Source organism: Polypterus senegalus, chromosome 5 (genome assembly GCF_016835505.1).
Source record: "Polypterus senegalus isolate Bchr_013 chromosome 5, ASM1683550v1, whole genome shotgun sequence".
In the NCBI taxonomy this organism is placed as follows: Eukaryota; Metazoa; Chordata; class Cladistia; order Polypteriformes; family Polypteridae; genus Polypterus; species Polypterus senegalus.
Genome location: NC_053158.1, coordinates 186,020,409 through 186,041,177, shown reverse-complemented (window position 1 = coordinate 186,041,177; position 20,769 = coordinate 186,020,409). Strand labels below are relative to the sequence as shown.

The 20,769-nt window shown below is 41.7% G+C and overlaps 1 protein-coding gene across 2 annotated transcripts in view; it reads left to right on the top strand.

The window, feature by feature from the left end:
• LOC120529699 (1-phosphatidylinositol 4,5-bisphosphate phosphodiesterase gamma-1-like) overlaps positions 1 to 20,769 on the top strand; it is a 224,286-nt gene that overhangs the window by 111,263 nt on the left and 92,254 nt on the right. For both annotated transcript variants that reach the window (XM_039753754.1, XM_039753755.1), the window contains exon 5: positions 4,500 to 4,584. In XM_039753754.1, the coding sequence (XP_039609688.1) occupies positions 4,500 to 4,584 (85 nt within the window). The remainder of the gene's footprint in view (positions 1 to 4,499; positions 4,585 to 20,769) is intronic.

Sequence of the window (20,769 nt, the reverse complement as noted above, 5' to 3'; positions counted from 1 at the left end):
ACACATTAGTCCCCCAATACAAACTGAGTGTCGTTTAAATGCCAGAACGTCCCTTAGCATTGACCATAGCCATCCTTTCATGGCAGCAGTGTGTTAGTAAAATTTATTTATTTGTAAGCACCTTTCACAGACATGACATCACAAAGTGCTCTACCACAAAAAACACATAAAAGTGCCATCCAAATATAACAAAACAAGACAAATGAAAAGCAAAAATAAAATAGAATAACCAGAACAAACTGTTTTCAGAAATCTGCTTAAACAAAAATGTTAAAAGAATCGACTGACTCAGCCATGTGCAGTGCTAGCGGAAGACCATTCGACAACCGACTGAAGCGCACCGTCACCACGAGGGATGACTAAGAGGCTTAAGTGCCCAACAGGCTGTATGGCAGTGCAGGATGCCAGTGACATTCTCAGGGGCTTGTCCGCAGAGAACTCTATAGGTAAGCATCAAAATCTTTAATAAACCCGAAGCCAGTGCAATGCATACAAAATGGAAGTAATATGCACCCCCTGACTAGATCGAGTTAAAGCCTAGCAGCTACTTTTTGGACTAACTGTAGCTGAGAAACCAGAATACAAGGCACTACAGTAGTCAAGACACAAGGAGATAAAAACATGTACAAGCATCTCTGATTCTGGTCTTGGAACTGCAAACCTCAATTTAGAAATGTTTCTTGAATGAATGAAACAAGAGAGGCTAACAGACCTTACATGTGAATCTAGGCTTAAAGACCGATCGAAAATATCCCCCCAGATTACATACGTTCGATTTGGCAATTTGAGAGACGGAAGCCATCTTGAGATTAATCTCAAAGTGAAGGCTATTGGGGGAGCAACAATCAGAACCTCCGTCTTTCCGGAGTTCAACTGCAAGTAGTTGTTACAAAGTCAATTATTAATCTGTGTCAAGCAGTCAACCAAAATGGACAATTTTTCAGTTTGATTGGGTTTAAATGAGATTGGGCATAAAGCTGTATATTAGAACATTAGAACACTAGAACACTCTAGACGAGAACAGGCCATTCAGCCCAACAAAGCTTGCCAGTTCTATCCACTTATTTCTTCCAAAAAACCATCAAGTTGAGTTTTGAAAGTCCCTAAAGTCTGACTGTCTACCACACTACTTGGTAGCTTTTTCCAAGTGTCTACCATTCTTTGTGTAAAGAAAAACTTCCCAATGTTTGTGTGAAATTTACCCTTAACAAGTTTCCAACTGTGTCCCCATGTCCTTGATGAACTCATTTTAAAATACAAGTCTCGATCCACTGGACTAATTCACTTCATAATTTTAAACACTTCAATCATGTCACCTCTTAATCTTCTTTTGCTTAAACTGTAAAGGCTCAGCTCTTTTAATCTTTCCTCATAACTCAACCCCTGTAGCCCTGGAATCAGCCTAGTTGATCTGTTTAGGACTTTCTCTAGCGCTGCTATGTCCCTTTTGTAGCCTGAAGACCAAAACTACACACAGAACTCCAGATGAGGTCTCACCAGTGTGTTATAAAGCTTGAGCAGAACTTCTTTGGATTTGTACTCCACACATCAGGGTGCTATATAATCTAACAGTCTTAATGGCTTCTAAACACTGTCTTGAAGTTGATAGCTTAGAGTCCACTATGACTCCTAAATCCTTCTCATAAGGTGTGCTGTCAATTTTCCGACCGCCCATTGTGTATTCAAACCTAATATTTTTACTTCATATTTGTAATTCTTTACATTTACTGACATTAAATTTCATCTGCCACAAATCTGCCCAAGCCTGTATGCTCTCCAAGTCCTTCTGTAATGATATAACGGATTCCAAATTATCTGCTAATCCACCTTTCTCAGTATCATCTGCAAACTTAACCAGCTTGTTATTTATATTCCTATTTAAATCATTTATATATTTTAAATATATCAGCGGTCCTAGCACTGACCCCTGTGGAACAACATCGGCCAATTCTGAAGAGGTTCCTCGCACCATCTCCCTCTGCTTCCTGTGTCTGAGCCAATTCTGCACCCATCTATAAACATCACCCGGAACTCCCACTTCTTTTAATTTGATCCCCAACCTCTTATGTGGCACCTTATCAAATGCCTTCTGAAAGTCAAGATAAATAATATCATCTGCTCCACTTTGATTGTATCCTTTTATTGTCTTCTCATAGAATTCCAGCATGTTAGTAAAACATGATCTCCCTCTTCTGAGCCCACGCTGACTGTTCCTAATAACTCCTGTCCTTGGCAGGTGTTGGTCAATGTTATCCTTAATAATTCCTTCCATTAATTTTCCTGTAATGCATGCTAAGCTTACTGGCCTATAGTTGCTCTATATACATCTGCATAAAGGTGACATGAGGTGCACTTAATATAATTTATAATCTCTCAACCCTTTTTCAAATGAGTACCTCTAGCAGGATATTGCACCGTATTTCAAAGCACACTTCAATCATCTCAGGCCAACTCTACCAATGTGATAGACACTTCAGTCTACTCCAGTGGTCTCAGTCCAACAGAACATCTTAAGGAGGAGGTGGAGCAGGAGGTTCACAACATGAATGTGTGTCCGAAACATGTGAAGGAACTGCATGAAGTTACAGAGTCAGCATTTACCAAAATCCCAAAAGAATGTGTCCAGCAAACTGTCGAATCCATTGTTGCCCTGAGTTTGGTAGGGTATCCAATCCAACATGGGACAGATGACTTACCAAAGTGACCAGTGAGTGCTCATTGTCTTCCATAGTAAATAGTGATGAGTGAAGTGAATCACATAGAATTGTATTGCCAGCACAACTTGGGATTTGACTTGGCTAAAACAATTCCGAAACAAATGAAGTTCACAAACCAGAAATTCTTACGCCATTACCACAGGTATTTTCATCTCATCTTCAAACTTTTCCTCCATGTGCAAAAGCATCGATTTATATTGACACTGAGTGTGAAAAGAGGGATGCAGTTGGAGAGCACATGCCAGCAAGCATCGTGGAGATCATTCTTCACTGCTAAAATCCATTTGTTTGTGGGCTGCTGGCGAGTGTCTGTAAAGTTGGAGAATGTGAGTGCAGATCCTGCTACCCAGCTCTGACCTGAGCGGTGCAAGGCAAGACTGATGGTGTGAATGTGCAGGCAGGTGATGAGCATGTTGAGCCGCATAGAAAATCGAGGAAGTGGGAGCAGCATTGGAGGGCAATTAAGGAAGGTGACAGTGGTAAATCGGCTGTGGAAAATCCCTTGGGGAGCAAAATTCTTCACTCTTCATCTCCTGACATCTGCAACTCTCTCCACAGATGTTCTCTGGGGTTTAAGTGTAGACTTTGGCTGGGCTACTCAAGGACAGTCAGAGACTCCAGCATTGACTTGGTTGTATGGTTCAGGTCATGAGTCTGAGGTCACATACACTCTGGAGTGGGATTTCTTTAAACACCTCTATGTATTTGGTGCATTCATCCTTCCCTCAGTTCTGACCAGTCTGCTTGTCCCCTGCTACTGAGTAGCACCCACATAGCAAGATGATGCCACCTCCACTCTTCAGTGTAGGAATGGCATTAGGCAGGTGATGAGCAGAGCCTAATCTTCACCAGACAGCGCGCTTGAAGTTCTGCCCACAGAGTTCAGGTTTTGTCTCATCAGATCACCGAATCTTTTTCCTCATTCTCTTAGACTCTAGCTACTCTGTCCTACTCACCTGATTGATGGATTGCTTCTGAGATGGTGGTCCATTTAACAGGTTCACCCATCTTAGTGGAGGACTTCTGAGGCCCTGTTAGAGTGACCATTGGAGTCTTGGTCACCTCCCTGATTAACGTCCTTCTTGCACAGTTAATAAGTTTGTCTGGATGGCCAAGTCTGGGAAGAGTCAAAGTAGTTCCAATCATCCTCCATCTCACAATTATTGAGGGCACTGTGCTCCTGGGAACACTAAAAGCTTAACAAATGGCTTTATAATCTTGCCGTGATCTGTGCCTCACCACAATTTGATCCTGGATGTCCACAGAGAGTTCCTTGGATTCCATGGGTTGGTTTTTGTTCTGACAGGCTTTGTAAATTGTGGAACCTTCTATACACAGGTGTGTGCCTTTCTAAATGATGTCGAATCAATTCAGTTTGTACAGAGTTCTACTCATGTCTTGAGGAGAATTAAAGCAACCAGCATGCACCTGAGTACAACTTGGAGTGCCACAGCAAAAGGACTGAATACTGACATGAATAAGAAAATTTAGTGTGTGATTTTTAACTAAATTTGCCAAACCTTTCTGAAAAAACGTTTCCGCTTTGTCGTTATGGGTTATTGAGTGTTGATTGATGGGGAAAAATAGCATATTGCATACATAGCATTTCAAATGAAATCTACAACACAATGTGTGCAGAAAGTGAAGGAGTCTGAGTCCTTTCTGAATCCGCTATATTGGCTCCAAAGTGAGTGCTGTCTTATTTCCCAGCATTCTCTATAGCTCTACCCCATGTCTCAACCTTCATGAATTAAAACGTATCTCTGATGTTTTGTGTTTCAGTGTCACCGTGAAGGACCTAAAGTCGATGCTGCCACAAGTCAACTACCGAGTACCAAATATGCGCTTCCTCCGAGATAAACTCCAGGTAATGCAGGGGAACGTGTGGCCCAAGGGTGAGCCAAATGGGATGGAGTCTGAGAGTTAGACGTGTCAGAAATGTTAGTCGAAAGTTGTATTGGGATATGGTTTGCTTTGTAAATTATTTTGGGCTTACTTTTAATAACATGATAGAAATTTAAGATTGATTTATTGATTGTTTGAGAGTAAAGTTGATCTAGGGGTTTACATTATAACCCTTAAGACAGACTTATCTAAGAGTTAGACATACCTGTAAAGTTTGGGGGGCATTACGCTGAAAGGAATACTACAAACAAAAATAATATTTTTTATATATAAAATTGAATTTCATGTTTCCATGCAGAACGGAGGGAAAAACATTTCCAGTTTAATCTTTAGGTTGAAGGGGCACAAATTGCCACAAACACACTTCATAATCTTGTGGAAAGCCTTCCCAGAAGACTGTTATCTCTGCAAAGATGGGGCCAACTCCATATTTTGGAATGGGAACTCCAACTTGCTCACTTGCTCACTTTTGGCCATAATGTGTGCCTTGTCTAAGATGAAGATGGGCAGGCAGTCTTGTTTAAATGTTTGTTGGTGATGCCTAAAAGACTTAATGACTTGACTACATAGGTGGACTGAAATGTAGTAAAGCATGAAGAGTGAGAGCCAGGTTAAATGGTTAAACATGAGGAGTGTCAGTCAAAATGATTTAATAGTTGGTGGTGCGGTTTCAGTGGGATTATATGGTGCATATAAAGCAATGAAACACATTATTGATAAAACAAATATTTATTTCTGAGATGCCCCAGACAAGCAGTAGACAGACTCAGCAAAGATTCAAAACAAAACACCAAGAGGACGTTCAGGGCTATTCGCTGACCCACAAGTAGCACAGAAGCAGACATCGAGTGTCAAAAGTGAACATGTTTCCAGCTTCCACCTGTAACTAAGTACCAGTGATTACGTATTAATCAGGAAGGTCAGCACCTCAGCAAAGCCAAACTGCATTCTGAAGGCTGTTTTGTCATTGTGGGGTCCTATGGTGATCCTGTTCTCCCCGTTATACAATTTATTTTGCAGCTCTTACCTGAATGGCTCAAATCCTACCCATAGCCTTTGCCATTGTGTTTATTACCAGTTTACCAGCCTGATCAGTGTAGTTACTGCAAATAAATCTCCCTTTCTTTTACATCTATAACTCCAGGCAAATAGACAAAGTACCAGAACAGGCAGAAGAGACAGTTACAAATTTACAGTATTCATCATTTATTACGGATAATATGCCCAAAATAATAAACAAAGTAATGTGTGTGTAATGAATGGAATAGAAATACCATCACTACCTACAGTGCATCCGGAAAGTATTCACAGCGCATCACTTTTTCCACATTTTGTTATGTTACAGCCTTATTCCAAAATGGATTAAATTCATTTTTTTCCTCAAAATTCTGCACACAACTTTCCAAATCATGTCCAATCAACTGAATTGACCACAGGTGGACTCCAATTAAGCTGCAGAAACATCTCAAGGATGATCAGGGGAAACAGGATACACCTGAGCTCAATTTGGAGCTTCATGGCAAAGGCTGTGAATACTTATGTACATGTGCTTTCTCAGTTTTTTTTATTTTTAATAAATTTGCAAAAACTTCAAGTAAACTTTTTTCACGTTGTCATTATGGGGTGTTGTGTGTAGAATTCTGAGGAAAAAATGTAATTTAATCCATTTTGGAATAAGGCTGTAACATAACAAAATGTGGAAAAAAGTGATGCGCTGTGAATACTTTCCAGATGCACTGTATGTAGCAGTTTATCTTGAATCCATATGTTTACTACCAGGTGGCTGTCTGTCTTAATGTCCTGCTTCATTTCTGATTTAAGGGGAATCCACATGGCTCCTAATCCAGCGTGCTATCTACATAGAGCAGAAGAAATTGCCTCTCCACAGGATGGAGAATGGCAGAGACACATTTCCTTTCTCTCAGAACTTAAGTGTGTCCTGCCATCCTTGACTCACCTCATGGCCAGGCAGACTCAGATTCCAGTCCAGTTGTATTCCCTCAGGTTAGAAGACCAGTCAGTAGCAACCAAATAGATGCAAGGCCTCCAGGCTGTGGTTCCCACTTCACAAACATCCTTATCTGATCTAGGAGGATCGTAAATGTGCCCAAGTAGTAACTGGTTATATGGCTTCCTTCCCTTTAAAATGAGATGTCAATGTCAATTTATTTATAGAGCACATTCAAAACAACATCAGTAATGCTGTAGCCAATGTGCTTTACATTAAAACATGCAATGAACACAAATAAAATAAATACAAAAATGTACGATAAAATGAAATATAGCCAGAAGATGATTGAGAGAAGGGCGACCATTAGTATCAGAGAAGGTCACTGAAAGCTAGAGAATAGATTTGAATCTTCAGTCTCATTTTAAACAGCTCAGTTGAAGGAGACTCCTTAATGTAAAGATGTAAAGAGATCCACAAATGAGGAGCAGCAGCTGCAAAAGCCTTGTCCCCCTTAGTTTTACACTTAGTGCGAGGGACCATGAGAGACGACTGACAGGTAGATCTAAGCTCTCTGGATGGCTGGTGTAAAACACACAATTCAGATTAATAGGCAGGAGCAGACCCATGTAATGATTTAAAAACTAGCAACAACATTTTAAAATCATTTCTGAAACTAACAGGCAGCCAGTGCAAAGAAGCTAATATTGAAGAAACAGAATCAAACGTGAGATATTATTATCATTCCTGCATGTTTTAACATTTAAAAACACGATATTGTTAGATATTAATTAAAAAAAAAAACACAAACAAACATTATTTACCTATTTACTCTCCATTACGTAATGAATAAACGCATAAAACTGTCAGTCATGTCAGTACATCCATCCATCCATTAGCCAGCCCACTGTATCCTAACTACAGGGTCACGGGGGTCTGCTAGAGCCAATCCTAGCCAACACAGGGTGCAAGGCAGGAAACACACCCTGGGCAGGGCGCCAACCCACCGCAGGGCCGTCAGTACATCATTTTGTAAAACAACTGAAACGCCCAAAAAGCAGCAAGCTATTATTTTCTAGTTTCTGAGTTTTGGTGTCAACTAAGGAAATACAAAACTGGTTTTGCTACATTTTTATTGGAATGTAGTAAGAATTTATATTTAGTGTTTCATCTTGGTTTTCTAGATTTTCCACTTCATCGTCGCCCATTATGATTTTCATTCCACTTTTCCTGATGTTTTAAATCCCTTATTTACTGATGAGGCCTTCCAGTATTTGCTGTCATTTGCTCCATGTTGTTATTATTGGGATTCAATTAAAGGACAACTTCAGTATTTTTCAAACCAAGGTTCTCTCTTCACAAACATGGTCTATATGCATTTGACACACAAACCTGTTTTGTAAAGTTAAACATTTTCTATAATTTGAAAAAAAAAACCACATAGCATTTTAAGGTGGAGCCCAATGGGCCATGCGAGACCCAGAAAACAAGAAATTAAAAACTTTCCAAAGAGTTCAGACTAAGAAGGTTGCCGAGCATTGATCTGCACATTGTGATTACACCCACATTGTAAAATAGTTATATATGTTATTTTTGAACAATAAAACACCAATATTATAAGACTATTATAAGCCACTATAAAAGAAGACCAGCTGTGCACGCTACCTCAGTGCTTGTCTTCTTCCAGCGACAACCTTTTACCCCCAGAGAAAGCATGGAGGTGTTTAGGAGAGATGGCAGTGGAGTTTTTAACCAGATTGTTTAGTGGAATCGTGGAAAGTGAGAGGATGCCTGAGGAGTGGAGAAGAAGTGTACTGATGCCGATATTTAAGAATAAGGGGGATGTGCAGGACTGTAGTAACTACAGGGGGATAAAATTGATGAGCCACAGCGTGAAGTTATGGGAAACAGTAGTGGAAGCTAGGTTAAGAAGTGAGGTGATGATTAGTGAGCAGCAGTATGGTTTCATGCCAACAAAGAGCACCACAGAAGCGATGTTTGCTCTGATGGTATTGATGGAGAAGTATAGAGAAGGCCAGAAGGAGTTGCATTGCATCTTTTTGGGCCTGGAGAAAGCATATGACAGGGTGCCTCGAGAGGAGCTGTGGTATTGTATGAGGAAGTCGGGAGTGGCTGAGAAGTACGTAAGAGTTGTACAGGATATGTACGAGGGAAGTGTCACCGTGGTGAGGTCTGTGGTAGGAGTGACGGATGCATTCAACATGGAGGTGGGATTACATCAGGGATCGGCTCTGAGCCCGTTCTTATTTGCAATTGTGATGGACAGGTTGACAGACAAAATTAGACAGGAGTCTCCTTGGACTATGATGTTTACTGATGACATTGTGATCTGTAGCGATAGTAGGGAGCAGGTCGAGGAGACTCTGGAGAGGTGGAGATATGCTCTAGAGAGGAGAGGAATGAAGGACAGTAGGAACAAGACAGAATACATGTGTGTAAATGAGAGGGAGGTCAGTGGAATGGTGAGGATGCAGGGAGTAAAGTTGGATGAGTTTAAATACTTGGGATCAACAGTACAGGGTAATGGGGATTATAGAAGAGAGGTGAAGAAGAGAGTACAGGCAGGGTGGAATGGGTGGAGAAGAGTGTCAGTAGTGATTTGTGACAGAAGGTTATCTGCAGGCGGCACGGTGGCGCAGTGGTAGCGCTGCTGCCTCGCAGTTAGGAGAACCGGGTTCGCTTCCCGGGTCCTCCCTGCGTGGAGTTTGCATGTTCTCCCCGTGTCTGCGTGGGTTTCCACCGGGCGCTCTGGTTTCCTCCCACAAGACATGCTGGTTAGGTGGATTGGCAATTCTAAATTGGCCCTGGTGTGTGGGTGTGTTTGTGTGTGTCCTGCGGTGGGTTGGCACCCTGCCCGGGATTGATTCCTGCCTTGTGCCCTGTGTTGGCTGGGATTGGCTCCAGCAGATCCCCGTGACCCTGTGTTCGGATTCAGCGGGTTGGAAAATGGATGGATGGATAGGTATCTGCAAGAGGGAAAGAGAAGGTCTACAGGACGGTAGTGAGACCAGCTATGTTATATGGGTTGTAGACAGCGTCACGGGCCAGAAAGCAGGAGACAGAGTTGGAGGTGGCAGAGTTAAAGATGCTAAGATTTACATTGGGTGTGACGAGGATTAGAGGGTCAGCTCAGGTGGGACGATTGAGAGACAGTCAGAGAGGCGAGTTTGCGTTGGTTTGGACATGTGCAGAGGAGACATGCTGGGTATATTGGGAAAATGATTTTAAGGATAGAGCAGCCAGGGAAGAGGAAAAGAGGAAGGCCTAAGAAGAGGTTTATGGATGTGGTGAGAGAGGACATGCAGGTGATGGTGAAGACAGGAAATAGATGATCCGCTGTGGCAACCGCTAACAGGAGCAGCCGAAAGAAGAAGAAGAAGAAGCGTGGCTTCTTCTCGATAGACCAAATTGCAGTAAACTGTTTGTGCCACGTGGTTTGGTTTCATTTTGATTTATTTCCATATTTATGTGAGAACTCATACAAGTGAACAGAAAATGTATCCTTAGCATGGGAAAAATAGTACCAAAAATATGTGATAAAATGGTTATTTCCATATCTGTTTTGTTGTCACAGATATGCATCAGAAACACTGAAGGCATGTTTTCTCAAACTGAACGATTTGCCATGCCATCAGTAAATTGTTTGGCTTTCATTTTGCGGTGCCCCATATGGTTGCTCTGTAAAATGCAGGACTGGCTCTGAATTCTTTGAATTTATAGAAAGTGCACATAAAACATGCATACTGTATAGGCCATGTTTCTCAAGAAATAAATTTGACATGAAAATGCTAAACCTATCCTTTAAAGGAGCAAACTCCAGAGAAAAAGGTGAATTACAATATTATCGCATTTAAAGAATTTTAATGAGGACAGGCCATTCAGCCCCACAAAGCTCATTCTTCCTGTTCACCTAAATTCTCCCAAAAACACAGACCTCTGCTTACTTTCTATGGCACTACCTAAAGACTGATGCCGTGTGTCTATACAGCCCTGTGTGAAGAAAACCGTCCTAATGTCGGTGTGAAATTTACAATCATCGGTTTCCAACCGTTTCCCCGTCTTCATCTGCAGTAATTTAAGAAGAGTCTGGATGAGACATTGAGACAGCTGAGCTACTAGCCAAACAAACGAGCTTGATGGACTTAACGGTCTCCTCTCGTCTGCCACATTTGTGATGTTCTAATTGTTTGTCTGAGTGATTACAACTGTGAATCGAGTCTTGTTGCTTTTGAGTGTCCTGACAGGACAAGACCTAAACTGTTTGGCCATAAGAGGATTCTTTGAAGTTCAATGACTACCATTTTTACCACACAAACGCACTAAAGACACAAATCCTGCCCCAGTTACCAGAGTGTTTTCACCTCCTCATCCTCAAACTAAGAGCAACACTCCAGAAGACCCCCTATTTTAGGGACACAGTATGAATGTTTAGGCATCAGCAAGACTAGCACAAATTTAGTTATTAGGAAAATGACAAACGAGAGTTAAACATTTAAAGTTATGACTAAATACAGATATACTTAACTAAAGAAATGTACAGTACATTCAGACAGCATTCAGACCCCTTCATTTCCCGCACACTTTTTTGGGTTGTAGATTATTTTTAAATAGATGCTTTTGCATTTTTTCCTCATCCTCCATAACCAATAATGAAAATTAAAAACATGTTTAAAGAAAGGTTTGCAAATTTATTAGAAATCAAAAACCAAAATCTCTCATTCATTTAAATATTCAGACCTTTACATCAGTACTTTGTAGAAGCCCCCTTGGCAACAATTCCAGCTTGGACTCTTCTTGAGTAGGTCGATACAAGCCTCACAAACCTGGAGTTGGGCAATTTATCTCAAAATGCAATCTTCTTGGTCAGTCCTCTCAAGCTCCATTAGATTGGATGGGCTGTCGTCTTCAGGTCTCTCCACAGGGGTTCAATGGGGTTTAAGTAAGGGCTTTGGCCCGGCCACTTAAGGACTATCAGACTTGTCCCGAAGCCAGTCCAGTGTTCTCTTGCTGTCTCCTTCAGGTCATTGTAGTGCTGAAAATTCAATTGTCACCCCAGTCTGAGGTTGCATGCGCTCTGGAGCAGGTTTTGTTCAAGGGAGGGGGTTAGGAGAAGGAGCTGATACAGCGCATTGGCGCACCCATCACATGACAAACCAACTCAGGAACCCAGATTAGGACCCGAGTGTAGCCATGTGGCAGGTGACACCTCAGCACCACACTAGTTCACATGGAATGGAACCAGTGTGAGTTTTTTTATGGTGACTGGAGTGCCAATTCTGCCACCATCCCCGAGGTTTATTCCCTGCAGGTTGGAGGACTTACATGCAGAGCTGGATGCAGATTAACGTCATACCCAGGACGTTCAAGGACCCTTTGAATTTGGCTGCATTCACCCTTCCCTCAGTTCTAACCAGTTCCCCTATAAATGTGGCTGAGAAGCACCACCATTCTTTACCACAGGGTTGGTATTATGCAGGTGATCAGAACCCGCTCTTCGACAGACATAGCACTTGGAGTTCTGCCCAGAGAGTTCAATTTTTGTCTCATTTTTTCCCGTCATGCTGTCCAAGTCCTTTACACTGTCGGACGTATTCTACTCAAGAGTGACTCCCATCTAGTGACTTTACTATAAATGCCAGATTAATGCATTGCTGCATCCTTCCAAAAGGTTATCCTATCTCAGCAGCGGACTCTGTTAGAGTGACCACTGGGTTCTTAGTCACCTCCTTCTTGCCTGGTAATGCCATTTGCCCAGACAACCAACTACAGAAAGAGTCCTGGTGGTTCCAACCTTCTTGCATTTCACAGTTATATTGAGGCTATTGTGCTTTCTGGGAACACTCGAAGCTTTACAAATGGTTTATTCCATTTGCACTGATCAATGCTTCACCACAATGTGATTGTTGACGGCCCACAGAGAGTTCTTTGGACTTCATGGCTTGGTTTTTTGTCCTGGCATACACTGTGAATTGTGGGACCCTCTATACACAGGTAAACGATGTCCAGTCAAGTCAGTTTGTCACGGGTGGGCTCTGATCAAGTTCTAGACACACGTCAAGGAAAATTAAAACAAGGCGTCGGAATACTAAGAATGAGAGATTTCACCTTTTGATTTTTAACACATTTCCAAATCTTTGTGACAACTTGTTTTCACTTTGTCCTTATGGTTTATTGAGTGTAGATGATGGGCAAAAGTGGCAAATGTATTCATTTTAAAGTTAATTCTCAACACAGTAAAGCGTGCAGAAAGTGAAGGAGTCTAAATGCTTTCAGAATGCACAATAAATCTCACACTTAGCTCCATTAGAGGGAAAATTCGGTGACAGTGAAACAAAAACCTGCAGCTGTAGGGAGTACCCTACCCCAGGACTGAACTCGAGAAGCGTTCAGGTAACAGAATGTCATATTAACTTGACAAAGCAGGAGATCAAGTTTGTTAAGTCTACAGAAAGATGAAACAGTTTTAGGGAATATTTATTTTAAATTTGACAAGGTGAGTTTAATGTTAACAACGTGTCTGGCTATGAGAAAAACTGGCACTCAAATTTCTCGTGCTGCTCAGACTTTCAAGATGTCACAGGTCAGAGGCTTTTTACCAATATAAACATCGGGACATAACGCCACCCACGTGATTCGACATTCCAAACATTAGCTGACTTTAAAATAACTGCCCTGATACTTCAAATGTTCTCTTTAACCACACTGAAACCTTACCCTGCAGGCACTGATAAAAGTCAGACGGCTAAGACCACAATACATCACGAAACCAAATCCAGACAGAAAAAGCGAACTCGAAAGTTCCAGAAAGCAGCTCAGTTGAAAGTGCACACGAGTGTGATCAGCTTCTTCTCCGAACTTTGGAGTGTATTTTAATCATGAATGAGAGAGTGTTTATTATACATATGGCATAACTGACAGATGTACACTTATAACTTATCGATTTAATATTTCAACTTAGATCCATGTCTTGTATGTCTGTAGTACTAGGGTGTTGTTCCGTGCTAGCCATTATGAATGCAGTGAGAAGTCAAGCAAAAAGTCCATAAAAGGTGTCATTTTGCTTGACATCTCACAATTTAGATCCACAAATCTTGGGTCAAGTTTGGTTTTGGGTTTAGACGGATTTAGTCCTTCATATTTAATTTCTGGCCGTTTTTCATAATGAAAAGATGGAGCAGGGCAGATTATGACTTATTCACTGCAGTCTGGTTTGCGGACAGTCCCGTATTAATTGTCTTATTTTTTGTTTCTTGTGTTTTGTTACTTCCATGTAAATGGGAGTTTGGTGATGGGATCATAAATTGGCTGTCAAGTTAAGTTCAGATTCTGATTCTACAATGTTCAAAATGTCGAGAAAGGTTGGTTTTAGCATGGAGTCTACATGTGCGTGTGAGGAAAATCAAAATTGACTTTCATGTCTTAAAATTTCAGTTGTATCAGAAAATGGTGCTTGTTTTACATTGTGTAACGTTCCTGGGTGACTACACCCTAGGAAAGATACAAACATTGAGAACAAATGGCTTCCAAGATATCCTCCCTGAGCATTGAGACCTACAGCATGTACAATGATAACTTTCGATAAACTTCTTCCAACACGCGGCATTGCGTTTGTCTTGTTACATACTCCAGGCCTGTTGTTTTTGGTCCAGTTTGGCCCACTGCTCATCCCCAAGTTGTTCCAAAACAGAAGGACCCACTGTATGCCCAGTGATAACTGCCATAGTTTAATTTAAGTCTGCTGCATTTAGTTATGGAATGGAGAGTATTGATTTGCAACAGTTTTAGGAGATACATAATTTATTGCGTTGCCATAATGCACAAGCAGATACATCATTTAGTCACCAAGTAGTGTGGTAGACGGTTGGACTTTAGTGACCTGCAGTGCTAGATTTGTTGTTTGCCTACCAATGGAAAAGTAAGATCAGATAAAGGAGCACTGGAATCACGGGATAGAAAGGGACCTTTTATCTGATTGGCTGGCCCATCACTGACTCAGCTGTGGAATGACCAATAGGGGGGAGGCAGCTTGTTGTCTGAGGTCTCCAGGGCTCTGACTGTTTTACTCTACAGTCTGGCTGTGGTTCTACAATGAGCTGATAGACAGAAATTGTTGCTTTTTCTTTATGCTAATTAGTTTCTACTTTGTTTTTGACATATTTGAACAAAATAAAAATATAAAAAAAATAAAAAATATAACAAAATATGTTCTACTTCTGTATTTAGCATGTGGTATAATCTATTCTTGCATTTTGCCTTGTAGTTTGTACTGTTGTGTTGTATTTCTGAGGTGGCCTTGATAGACTGGACATCTAACTCTGTGAAGAGTATTACATGTGTTCTGATTTCAGTGTTGTTTTTATTCCATTTTTTAAAAGCCATTGCTGCCCAACCCACCTGGAAGGGGGTCTCTCTCTGAATTGCCTTTCCCAATATTTCTTTCATTTTATTTTTTCTTTTGGGAGTTTTTTCTTTTCTTGTTAGAGCATCAAGGCCTGATGGAGCTGTCAAAATAACAGGGCCTATTAAAACCCATTGAGGCGTTCTTTGTGTGATTTTGGGGTATACAAGAATTACATTGTTGTTGTTGTAAATTTGATGTTATTATGAAAGAATTAAGTGGATAGGACTGGCAATCTTTGTCGGGCTGTATGACCTGTTCTCATCCACATTGTTCTAATGATCTGAAAACCATATACATCTTTGCAACAATTGATACACTCTATGAGAGCGCTCGCCTGCACACGGTCATGCACACACAGAGCAACGTTCACTGAAATGTATAACTGAAAATCGCTGACAGCACAGGCTGGATGATGAAGAAAAAGAAATGAACACACACATACAGATAGTGGGTATAGAAAAGAATCAACCCCCCACACACACACTTCAAAATATTCACATTTTATATCTTTTCAGCATGAAATGAAGATACACACAAAAAATATTTTTCCAACTCTATTTACTCAATACAAATTATAACAGCCAAGATAGATAGATAGATAGATAGATAGATAGATAGATAGATAGATAGATAGATAGATAGATAGATAGATAGATAGATACTTTGTTAATCCCAAGGGGAAATTTATATAATCCCCTTAGCGCTTCCGTCGCTCTGCTACAGATGTCAAACTGTCCAGCTTTATTCCTACAATAGAACCTGCCTTCCTCACCAGTTTGTCCAGGCGTAAGGCGTTCTTCTTCTTTATGCTGCCTCCTCAGCACACCACCGCGTAGAAGAGGGCACTCGCCACAACCGTCTGATAGAACATCTGCAGCATCTTATTGCAGATGTTGAAGGACGCCAGCCTTCTAAGGAAGTATAGTCGGCTCTGTCCTCTCTTGCACAGAGCATCAGTATTGGCAGTCCAGTCCAATTTATCATCCAGCTGCACTCCCAGGTATTTATAGGTCTGCACCCTCTGCACAGTCACCTCTGATGATCACGGGGTCCAGGAGGGTCTGGGCCTCCTAAAATCCACCACCAGCTCCTTGGTTTTGCTGGTGTTAAGATGTAAGTGGTTTGAGTCGCACCATTTAACAAAGTCTTTGATTAGCTTCCTATACTCCTCCTCCTGCCCACTCCTGATGCAGCCCACAATAGCAGTGTCATCAGCGAACTTTTGCACGTGGCAGGACTCCGAGTCATATTGGAAGTCTGATGTATATAGTCTGAACAGGACCAGAGAAAGTACAGTCCCCTGCTGCGCTCCTGTGTTGCTGACCACAATGTCAGACCAGCAGGACCCAAGACGTACATACTGAGGTCTGTCTGTAAGATAGTCCACGATCCATGCCACCAGGTATGAATCTACTCCCATCTCTGTCAGCTTGTCCCTAAGGAGCATAGGTACTGGAAAAAGTAATTGCTGTACAGCTTCAGTCTCATCTAAAACAAAATAATTTGTTTGAGAAATTCCAGTCTGGTTTCCGCCCCTGCCATAGCGTGGAAACAGCTCTGGTTAGAGTCACGAATGACCTGCTGATGTCGGCTGATGCTGGTTTTCCATCACTTCTCATCCTGTTGGACTTGTCATCGGCCTTTGATACTGTTGATCACAACATTTTGCTTCACAGATTACGACACACTGTTGGTTTCTCTGACACTGTTTATAACTGGTTTTCATCTTATCTTTCTGAAAGAACAGAGTATGTTGCCCTGGGAGAGGCTAAATCCGCTATACACCAAGTTACCTGTGGTGTTCCTCAGGGCTCTGTGCTCGGTCCTATTTTGTTTATATTGTATATGCTTCCCATGGGCTGTATCATCAGCCAGCATGGTATTTTATTTCATTGCTATGCAGATGATACCCAGCTCTATCTCAGGATAAATTCAACCTCCTCGTCTACTCTGCTATCATCCACTTTGACCATCTGTTTGGAGGAGATAAAGTCATGGATGAAGCAAAATTTCCTGCAGCTGAACAGCTCTAAGACTGAAGCTATTTTAGTAGGCACCCCCACACCAGGTTAGGTCGTCTAACATCACCAGTATTACCTTTTCGAGTTAGGATATCCCATTGTCAACATCTGTTATAAACCTTGGGGTTAAAATGGATTCTCATTTGACGTATGAGTCTCATGTCAAACATCTGTGTAAAACGTCTTATTTTCACCTCAGGAATATAGCAAAACTGCGTCCAGCACTCACGTTTGCTGATGCAGAAAAGTTAGCCCATGCGTTTGTCTCCTCCAGGCTGGACTTCTGCAATGCACTTCTTATTGGGACTACTGGAAAAACCCTTCAAAAGCTGCAGTATATTCAGAACAGTGCTGCTAGGATCCTGATGAGAGGGCGTAAATACGATCATATTATGCCCATTCTTAAATCTCTTCATTGGCTCCCTGTTTCATTTAGAATTGATTACAAGGTTGCCCTTCTTACCCACCAGTGTATTTATGGGGATGCCCCTCCCTACCTCAGAGAACTTATTTCTTTACATATGTCTACACGCAACCTTTGCTCTGCATCAGTACATCTTTTGAAAACTCCTAAGACTAGACCTAATACCATTAGAGATCGAGCTTTTTGCTCAGCTGCACCCAGGCTGTGGAATGCTCTCCCTGAATATCTGAGGACGCCACAGACTGTTGATGCTTTTAAATCTGGTCTTAAAACTTATCTTTTTATCAAAGCTTTCGGGTCAAATTAATTTTGTTGCACTTTGGGATTTGTTCCAAATATAAAGTGCATTATAAATAAAATGTATTATTATTATTATTAGGTTGGATGGTGTTGAAGGTGCTAGAGACGTCCAAAAACATAATTCTTACAGCACCACTGCATCTGTCCAAGTGGGAGAGGGATCGGTGTAGCATATAGATGATGGCATCCTCCGCTCCCACCTTCTCCTGGTTTGCAAACTGCAGAGGGTCGAGGGCGTAGCGGACCTATGGCCTCAGGTGGTGAAGCAGCAGCTGCTCCATGGTCTTCATCACATGTGACGTCAAAGCAACAGGCCAGAAGTCATTCAGCTCACTAGGACATGATACCTTTGGGACAGGGGTGATACAAGATGTTTTCCAAAGCCTCGGCACTCTCCCCTGTTCCAGGCTCAGGTTAAAGATGCGCTGTAGAGGACTCCCAGTTCCAGCCTGCTCTGCCTCAGAGGACCACTTCCTGAATGATCATGTGGTTGGAGGTAGCGCCTTCACTCTTGGTTTGTAGTGAGGCTGAGGCTGAAGCAGAACCAGGTTATGATCTGCTTTCCCAAACGCATGCAGCAGGGTGAAAGATATAATAACAGTTCAGAAAAAAATAAAAAAAGAAAAACAAGAATTACTGAGATCGTTAAATGATTACCCTCCTCCTAAAAATACTCAGTCAGGTGTAAGTAATCGCCTTCTCCATTGCCCACCAAGCTAATTGGCTTCCACTGTGATCAGCTATAATCATTCTGATTGGTTAAGCTATTGCTGGAGCATTCCAGGGCTTGGAAATGCAACTGAAAGCAAACAATCAACTTTCAAAAGATCCCAGGGATGAAGTTGTGGACAGGAACAAGTCAGGTGATGGATACAAAAAAATTTAAAGGCTTTATCAGTCCCTAGAAGCCCAGTCAAGTCCATAATCAAGAAGTGGAAAGTGTCTGGTACTACTAGGACCCTCCCGGATCAGGCCATCCCTCCAAACTTAATAGAGAGGCTACCAAGAGGCCTTTGGCAGCTGTGAAACACGTTACAGGATTTTTTGGCCAAGAGTGGTGTCAGAGATGTACGGGGACAATACTTCTCCTCGGCCACGAGAGGGCAGCCGCCCGGGTCTATTTGGGGGCCACAGAGACGGAGCTAGGATGCCCGTGTGAGGATGTGGCCACCGCCAGGGGGTGCCCGGTCAGTTGGGGAGTCCTGGATGGCAACATTTCCGCCATACCAGGAAGTGCTCCCGGAAACGGTTCTAAGACGACCGGAGTGCTTCCAGGGGCTTTCCTGACACTTCCGCCACACCAGGAAGTGACGTCAAGGGGAGCACCTGGGACTCATCCGGGTCCTGATAAAAGGAGCCGCCTCCTTCCAGACAGGGAGCCAGAGTTGGGAGGAAGGAGACGAAGCTTGTGAGGATGAGGAGGAGGAGGAGGAGGTCCAAGAGAAAGAGAGAGAAAGAAGAAAAGAAAAAAGAAGAAGAAAGGAAAGAGTTGGTGAAAGAAGAGGAGAAAGAAGAAGAAGAAAGGAAAGAGTTGGTGAAAGAAGAAGAAAGGAAAGAGTTGATGAGAGAAGGCATTGTGGTGCAGTAAAGGAAAAATAAATAGCGTGTTTCATACATCCTGGTGTCGGTCTGTCTGTGTTGGGGGTACGGTTTCCACAGTGGTCATTGTGTCCATGTGACAACGAGATCACAAATACTCCACAAATGTGGCCTTTATGGGAGGGTCGCAATAAAAAAATCCACTCCTCAAGAAAGGCCACATTAAGTCCCCATTGAGGGGATTGTCAAAACAATCCTTGAAGATTCTGAGGACAAGTGCAAAAAGGTGTTATGGTCAGATGAGACCAAAATCAAACTATTTGGCATCAACGACAAACTGTATATGTGGTGGAAAACCAATATGGCTAAGCACCCAAAGAACACAACATACAGTATCTATAGTAAAGCATTGCGGTGCTAGCATCCTGCTGTGGGGCTGTTTCTGTGCAGCAGGTACTGGGGCTCTCGTTAGGGTAGAAGGAAACATGGATGGGGCAAAACACAGTCAAACCTTTGAGGAATACCTGCTGCCCTCTGCCACAAAGTTGTCAATGGGAAGAAGTTTCACCTTCCAACATCACAATGACCCGAAGCACACAGCAAAGTTGACCACATGGTGGCTGAAGGAGAAAAAGGTGAATGTCCTTGCATGGCCGAGTCAGAGACTGAAAATCTGTGGAAAATACTTGAAGATTTCAGTCCAACAATGGTCACCCATCCAATGTGACTGAGCTTGAACAACTCCGTAAAGACGAGTGGGCAAATATCACACAGTTTAGATGTGCAAAGTTGGTAGAGAAAAATCCCAAAAGACTCATGGCTGGAATCAAAGCAAAAGGTGGATCCACAAAGTACTGACACAGGGGCTGATCCTTTAATCATCTCAGTGATTCTGTTTTTTTGTTTTTATTTTTTTTTTAACTGTTGCTGTTTCACTTGTCTGTTATAAGTTGGATTGAGTAAATACAGCTGGAAAAAGTATTTGTTTGCATTTGTCTTCATTGCATTGAATATTTTGAAGGGGGTGATTTTTTTTACACCCACTGCACACCTCACAGTAGTTCTTTAAAGGTCGACATTAGCCACCCTTTACCAATCTGTCTGTCTGTCTTTGAGGATTGTTTACTTCCTGTAACCCAAGGTGTTTAAATTCAAATAAAAATCTATTTAAGTTGATCACTTCATTCAATGTCTTGTTCATTTTACTCTAGATTTAGTTTTGTACATAATAAATACTATATAAGTTGCTGTACTTGATGGAATATTTTTAAACAACACTATCAGTATTATATTGCAAAATCTCCTGTTGAATGATTTTCTTGTCGTATCAGCTGAAAAGTGAAATTTACATGAAAGTGCTGTTTGGAGCATTCCATATTGATTATTATCATTTTTTTATTTTCTGCATTCCTGCTTTACTGGCTACTTGCATAAAGAATGTTTTACTGTCAATGTTTTTCTTTCTTTCTACATTACTTTAATGGTTTGAGATG